This window comes from Piliocolobus tephrosceles, chromosome 6 (assembly GCF_002776525.5).
Source record: "Piliocolobus tephrosceles isolate RC106 chromosome 6, ASM277652v3, whole genome shotgun sequence".
Taxonomy (NCBI): domain Eukaryota; kingdom Metazoa; phylum Chordata; class Mammalia; order Primates; family Cercopithecidae; genus Piliocolobus; species Piliocolobus tephrosceles.
The window spans coordinates 637716-645579 of record NC_045439.1 but is presented as its reverse complement, the minus strand read 5'-3'; the positions used below and the strand labels follow the sequence as shown (position 1 = coordinate 645579).

General features: G+C 51.7%; 1 protein-coding gene across 7 annotated transcripts in view; it reads right to left on the bottom strand.

The window, feature by feature from the left end:
- The window catches only part of BRF1 (BRF1 RNA polymerase III transcription initiation factor subunit), a 78613-nt gene that overhangs the window by 20392 nt on the left and 50357 nt on the right, over positions 1 to 7864 (bottom strand). For all 7 annotated transcript variants that reach the window (XM_026447504.1, XM_026447506.1, XM_026447505.1 and 4 more), the window contains 2 exons: positions 2600 to 2749; positions 1364 to 1457 (listed from right to left, as the gene is read on the bottom strand). In XM_026447504.1, the coding sequence (XP_026303289.1) occupies positions 1364 to 1457; positions 2600 to 2749 (244 nt within the window). The remainder of the gene's footprint in view (positions 1 to 1363; positions 1458 to 2599; positions 2750 to 7864) is intronic.

Here is a 7864-nt window from a genome sequence, read left to right as displayed (position 1 = left end):
TTCCTCCATGGGGCCTGGCAGTCAGGCCTTGCTCCTCGGCGCCCAGGTCCCTTCTGGCGGCTTCTCTACCCCCACCCAATCCTGCCCGGACCTCTGCTCACTGGCAGAAAGGCCCACAGGCACCCTTAATCGCTCACAGAGGACCCCAATCCTAGGCGGAAGACTCACAAGGCCTGAAGAGAGGAGGCTGGGCTAGAACCTCAGCACCTGGCAGTCGGGCAGGAAGGGGCCTGCAGGCCTGTGAGCCGTGGGGCTCAGTTCTTACGAACGCCTCTACACGCTACACAACCTCCAACATGCTAATCAAAGGCTTTTTACAGAATCAACAGTCAGATGTTTAAGGTTAAATACTTTCCAGCTGCTTTTGGAAACTGCCACAGGGCACGATCTTAGCTGAAAAACAGCAGCCTTGTGTTTCAACATTTGTGATAAATGTCACAGCAACCCCACTGTCACATTTACCTTGCCAAAGTCTATGAAACGGGGCTGCCAGTGCAGGTGAGCTGTGAGGAACCCCAACAAATACCACCCAGCAAAGCAGGGGTGCAAAGCCCCGCCCCCGCCTGTCTGGCTTGCTGTGCCACTCATTTCAATTGATGCAGGGACCGCTGATGGAACTCCGGCTTCTCACTGGGACAGGGGTCACCTGGGCTTTCAAAGTCCAGGATGGACCACACCAAAAAGGAGATGGACCAGACTTCTGACGTCAAAGACAGCCTCCTGCCTGTTTGTGACTCAGGGCAACGTTACTCATCACCCTCTGCCTCAACTTAGAAACACAGGGATCAGGCCGGGCACGGTGGCTCACACCTGTAATCCCAGCACTTTGGGAGGCCGAGGCAGGTGGATCACGAGGTCAGGAGTTCAAGACCAGCATGACCAACACGGTGAAACCCTGTCTCTACTAAAAAATACAAAAGTTAGCCGGGCATGGTGGTGCACGCCTGTAATCCCAGCTACTCAGGAGGCTGAGGCAGGAGAATCTCTTGTATCCGGGAGGCGGAGGTTGCAGTGAGCCGAGATCGCGCCACTGCACTCCAGCCTGGGTGACAGAGAGAGGCTGTCTCTCAAAAAAAAAAAAAAAAAAAAAAAAAACAATAATAATACTACAGGGATCGGAGGAGGAGGATGCCTCCGCGGGACAGGGCCGGCCCCAGAAGGACTAGCAGGGAACTCTCTGGAGGCAAGGCATCCTGCCAGCATGTCCAAGCCGTGGTGCGACAGGGGCTGGGCTAGGTCCTGGCCAACAGCCAGGCGGGGTACAGCAGGGTCCTGGGAGGTGGCGCCTGCTCCAGCAAGCAGGCCTGAGCTGGACTGACGAAGCGTCTGCATGGTGCCCATGCCATGAATGAGATCCCCCTACCTCTTCCGCAGCGTGGACTCACACACTTTGACCACACTGATGACCTCCTTCACAGTCCTCCTGAAGTCATGCATTCTGGCTGCAACTAGGAGTGCTAGAAAGCAACGAGACGGGACTCGTCAACCACGGCGGGGAACCAGGGCAACCGTGTATCTGTGGCCCAGGACAACACTGCGGATCCCGGTCAGGGAGATGATGACCTGGGAAGATGTGTCTGTGCCAGGGCAGTGAGATCCTCACTGGGCGTGGCTCATCCTGAACAAGACCCTCTCTATCTCACGGTTGGTGCTGGCTGCATCCCATCCCATCTTCAAATACAAGAACAATGAAAATGGAGGTTTCCAAGAGCTTCAAGTAATCCCTCAAAGCAAACAAAATAACTTTAAGATGACTGTGCAGGAAACACAGGTTGTGATGGGAGCTCGGGATTTTGAGGAAGCGGAGCCAGGCCAGGTGGGAAAGGGGTGAGGCCACAGCTGGCAGCCGACACAGGTTCACCAAGGCTAAGTGGGCCCAGAACCTCCAGAGCAAACATGGAGCTCATGTGTGCAGATGGAACAGCTCCTCAGGCGGACTGAGTTCTGCTGTCAGCAGAGTGCAGGGACGCTGGCACCTAGCCTGCTGGGAAGAGTGGACTCTGTGGGCATGAGGGTGAGGGCCCTGGTGAGGAGCAAGGGCCCTGCCGACCTGGGGCTCCAATTCCAGGGTTGGGGTAGTTGACCAGGCCATGGCCACATCCACCCACCAGCACCAAAGGCAAAGTGAGAGTTTGAGTGACAGCTGGAACCTGGGGGGCCACAGAGGTCCAACTAGAACCACCGCCCAGCTGGGGGTGGGGGATAGCCTGACAACCCTGTGGTACCCTCATAAGCAACAATCTAGCATCTCCGACGAGAGAGGCCACACCACTATCTGCGTCAGGAGCCAGGCCCCACAAGACCATGGGCAGGGATGGCTGTGCAGCCGCACCCCAGATGTAGGCAACCTGGGGTCAGAGCCACTCTGCCCTGAGGGTTCTGCCCCTTATGCCAGGACACACAGAGGCCAACGGGGCAGCCAGGAGGTCCTGGAGGGCTGAGGACCCCGGTGGGCCAGTCCAGTGTCAGCCACGGGAGGCTGGAGGCAGCTCTCAGCGCTCTGCAAACATGTGGCACAGCCCACCAGCACTCAGGCGTCAGGAAAGTGTGACGCCAGGACCCAGGCCAGCATCCCCCAGACGGGCAAGGCCCGCTGTACCTGCTCCGCAGAGGCCCGAGGGGCGCCGGCCTGTGTGCATCCAGTCCCGCTTCATCCTCTGCAGGAGCCTCAGGGCAGTCATGGACACCTCGTGGTTCTTCTCCCCGAATTCCAGTAGGTGCGCAAAGCGCGGAATATACAGGCACGGGTCTGCAGCAGACAAGGCGCCTCAGTGCCTGCCTCAGTGCCCGCCTCAGTGTGCCACAGCACGTGCACAGGTGGCCCAGACAGCCCAGGGGTGCGGTGACCTGCACGCGTCTTTCCGGGAACCCAGGCCCCCCAGCAGTCCCCCTCCCCTGGACAAAGCCTCTCTGACCCGCAGCTGGAGCAGTCATGGCACTGAACCCAGGAGAGCCACTGGCCACCTGCTGCCAACCAGCCTGCTGCAGACACGCTGAGGCCAGGCAGCGTGCCCCTACTGCATGGCTGCCCTGCTCAGGGCACACAGGGGCTCACACCCAGCAGCATTCCCTCCAGACCATGCTAACAGCACCACCCCAACAACGGTCCCGGGACCCTTACAGCAAGACAGGCATGGGCTGGGCACACAAGTCGCATCAGCTGACACTCATGGGTGAGAGGAGGACCCACTTCTGGCATCCCTACCAGCATGGCAGTGCCACTGGGGCTGTGTGTGCACACTGAGGTCTGGTGCTGTGCACCTCTGCCAGCACGGCACAGTGCTGCAGGAGACGTGCCTGGAGCAGGACAGGCCGGGTGCTGCGCAGTCTGGGCCCTGATCGACTGCATGGACCCAAGCAGCACTCCCCTACGCCGAGCACGAGGCTGTGATGTGACTCCACAGGGCCCTGCTGTGTCCCACCAGACTCAGGTGGCTATAACTTGCGTCCCTTCATACTCACGATGCGGCCCCCCTTTCCAGCCAAGCGTTTCTGTAACACGAAGGATAAATGCTTGAGGTGAAAGATGCCGCATTTACCCTGATGTGATTGTTACACGCTGCAGGCAGCATCCAAATACCTCATGTACCCCATAAACATACGCACCCACTATGCACCCACAACTACAGATAAAAACAAAGGATTTTTGGTGATTCGGCTGCTAAAACAGATATTATTCAGAGAAAAAAATCAAGATAATTTAAAATAACATAATTGCTAAGATTTTTACTAATTTTCAGTAAGATAAAATCATCGGAGCTAAAAATAAAAAGAATGATAAAAAAATACGGTTATAAGCTGGGCGCGGTGACTCATGCCTGTAACCCCAGCACTTTGCGAGGCCAAGGTGGGCAGATCGCCTGAGGTCGGGAGTTTGAGACCGGCCTGACCAACATGGAGAAACCCCGTCTTTACTAAAAATACAAAATTTGCAGGGCATGGTGGTACATGCCTCTAGTCCCAGCTACTCAGGAGGCTGAGGCAGGAGAATCGCTTGAACCAGGGAGGTGGAGGTTTCAGTGAGCTGAGATCGCACCATTGCACGCCAGCTTGGGCAACAAGAGTAAAGCTCTGCCAAAATAAAAACAAAAAACAAAACAAAAAAAAAACAGAGATGCTTATAGACTGGGCAATATTGAGACGAAGTCTATACAAAAATTTTTTTAAAAATTTGGCCGGGGCTGGGTGCTGTGGCTCACGCCTGTGATCCCAGCACTTTGGGAGATTCAGGCAGGTGGATGGCCTGAGCTCAGGAGATCAAGACCATCCTGGGCAACATGGTGAAACCCCGTCTCAACTAAAATACAAAAAATGAGCTGGGCCCACCTACTTGGGAGGATGAGGCAGGAGAATCGCTTGAACCCAGGAGGCGGAGATTGCAGTGAGCCAAGATCACACCATTGCACTCCAGCCTGGATGACAGAGCGAGACTCCCCGTCTCAACAAACAAACAAACAAACAAACAAACAATTAGTGGGTGTGAGACCGGGTGTGATGGCTCACACCTGTAATCCCAGAATTCTGGGAGGCCAAGGCAGGTGGATGGCCTGAGCTTAGGAGTTCCAGACCACCCTAGGCAACATGGTGAAACCCTGTCTCCACTAAAACACAACACACACACACACACAAATTAGCCGGTGTGGTGACGGGCACCTATAGTCCCAGATACGTGAAAGGCTGAGACTCCAGAATTGCTTGAACCTGGGAGGTGGAGGTTACAGTGAGCCAAGATCATGCCACTGCACTCCAGTCTGGGTGACAGAGCAAGACTCTGCCTCCAAGAAAAAAAAAAAAAAAAAAAATTAGTGGGTGTGGTCTAGTCCCAGCTACTGAGGAGGCTGAGGCAAGGGGATCACTCGAGCCCGGGAAGTCGAGGCTGTAGTGAGCTGTGATTGTACCACTGTACTCAGGCCTGGGTAACAGAAAAAAAAAAAAAGAAAAAGATGTACTGATGGGGGTGGGACTTTGACGCTCTTTAATTCTTGAAATAGAAAACTCAGTACAAAGACACTGGAAAATATATCGACGGCTGGGCATGGTGGCTCACATGTGTAATCCCAGCACTTCAGGAGGCCGAGGAGGGTGGCTCACCTGAGGTCAGGAGTTCAAGACCAGCCTGGGATAGTGAAACCCCATCTCTATTAAAAGTACAAAAATTAGCTGGGCGTGGTGGTATGTCCCTGCAGTCATCCCAGGTACTAAGGAGGCTGAGACAGGAGAATTGCTTGAACCCGGGAGGTGGAGGTTGCAAAGAACCAAGATTATGCCGCTGTACTCCAGCCTGGGCGACAAAGCGAGACTCCATCTCAAAAAAAAAAAAAAAAAAAAAAAAAATTCAAGACAAGACAGGCAGAGTGGCTCACATCTACATTCCTAGCTACTTGGAAGGCCGAGGGGGCAGGATTGCTTGAGTCCAAGAGGTCAAGGCTGCACTGAGCCATGATTGTGCCACTGCATTCTAGCCTAAGTGACTGAGACCAAGTTTCAAAACAAGACAGACAAGCAAAAAGTGTGTTTTCAAGACAAATCCGTCAGTGACTAGGGTGGAGCGGAGGCGCTGGGCAGCGGCGGCACTGTGGGCAAACGCGGAGTGGCAGAGTGGCACGGGACAGGCATGAGCATTTCATAATGGAAAGGAAACTGTGAAGCAGCCTGGAATCTGCAGGTGCACAGTGACAGAGGAAGAATTAAATGAAGGAAAAGCAACGAAACCACCTTCGAAACCACAATAATGTTAAAATCACAATAATGGGAGATTTTAACATGGTTCTCTGAAATTTGACAGACTGATTAGGAAAAAAAGACTAAGGGACGATGTAACACACATCACCATAGGCTCAACCTGACAAGGACAATGTAACACACATCACCATAGGCTCAACCTGACAAGGATGTTGTAACACACATCACCATAGGCTCAATCGGACAAGGATGTTCTCAATTCTGTACCCCATGGAGTCGTCATGCTTTTCCAGTGTCTGTGGGACAGTCATGAAAATAACCAGGTATCACAGAACAAAGAAACTCTCAACACATTTCACACACGATGTGCCATTTGATCCCAAGTACAAAAAAAAAACAACTAAAAACGAGCAAAAACAAGTAGTCCCCTCATCTCCAAACGTTATTAGAAGTTAAAGAACAATCCTTTAGATAACTTTATTAACTTAAGCGCTTTGTATATTTAAGGAAGCAATGGGCCAGACGCGATGGCTCATGCCTGTAATCCTAGCACTTTGGGAGGCCGAGGTAGGTGGATTGCCTGAGCTCAGGAGTTCGAAACCAGCCTGGGCAACACAGTGAAACCCCATCTCTACTAAAAAATACAAAAAAATCAGCCGGACGCGGTGGCATGCGCCTGTAATCCCAGCTACTCGGAGACTGAGACAGGAGAATCGCTTGAACCTGGGAGGCAGAGGTTGCAATGAGCTGAGATGGCGCCACTGCACTCCAGCCTGGACGACAGAGCAAGACTCCATCTCAAAAATAAATAAGTAAATAAAGGAAGCAATGAAATTAATGAACTAAGTCAAACAACAGAAAATTAAAAATTAACAAAATTAATTATTTAAAGTAGGCAAAAGGACTAATAAAAAGGAGCAAATAAATTACCACTATCAAAAGAATTAAAAAGTCCAACAGCCAGTAGGTCATGCTGACATGAAGACAGACCTACAGACCAACAGAACAGAACAGGACAGGACAGGACAGAACAGAACAGGGTCAGAAATGACAATGACGGGCAGGTGACTTTCAAAAAGGGTGACTGGAACTCCTTTCACAATGGGGAAAAGATGGTCTCTTCAATAAGCAGGGCTGGGAAAACTGGGTATCTACTTGCAAATAAAGATAGACCCTTATCTTACATCATACATAAAAACTAACTCAAAACCAATTCAAGACCCAAACACAGACTTGAAACTATAAAACCTGTAGAAGAAAACACAGGGAAAGACTTTATGACATTGGTCTTGGCAAAGATTTCTCGAACATGACACCAAGAACAAGGGCAACAAGAGTAAAAATAGACAAATTGGATAACCTCAAACTAAAAAGCTTCTGCCCAGCAAAGGAATCCATTAACAGAAATGATATCCTAGGGAATGGAAGAGAATATGTGCAGACCATCTATCTCATAAGGGGTTAACATCCTGAATATACAAAAAACTCCTACAACTCAGGAACAAAACTGATTAAAAATGGGCAAACTAGGCCGGGCGTGGTGGCTCAAGCCTGTAATCCCTGCACTTTGGGAGGCCGAGACGGGCAGATCACGAGGTCAGGAGATCGAGACCATCCTGGCTAACACTGTGAAACCCCGTCTCTACTAAAAAATACAAAAAACTAGCCGGGCAAGGTGGCGGGCGCCTGTAGTCCCAGCTACTCAGGAGGCTGAGGCAGGAGAATGGCGTGAACCCGGGAGGCGGAGCTTGCAGTGAGCTGAGATCATGCCACTGCACTCCAGCCCGGGCGACAGAGTTAGACTCCGTCTCAAAAAAAAAAAAAAGGCAAACTGCTCTTTTGTAATCCCAGCTCTTTGGGAGGCTGAGGCACGAGAATCGCTTGAACCTGGAAGGCAGACATTGCGGTGCACCCTCACCACTGCACTACAGCCTGGGCAACAGAGTGAGACTGTCTCAAAAACAAAGGCAAAGCCCTTGAACAGACGTTTCTCCAAACATGGCATGCAAACGGCCAACAAGCACGAGTAGATGCTCAACATCATTATTTATCAGGGACACGCAAATCAAAACCACATGACACTACCTCATATCCATTAGGATGACCACTATCACAAACAAAAAAGAAAATGGCCGGGCGCGGTGGCTCAAGCCTGTAATCCCAGCACTTTGGGAGGCCGAGA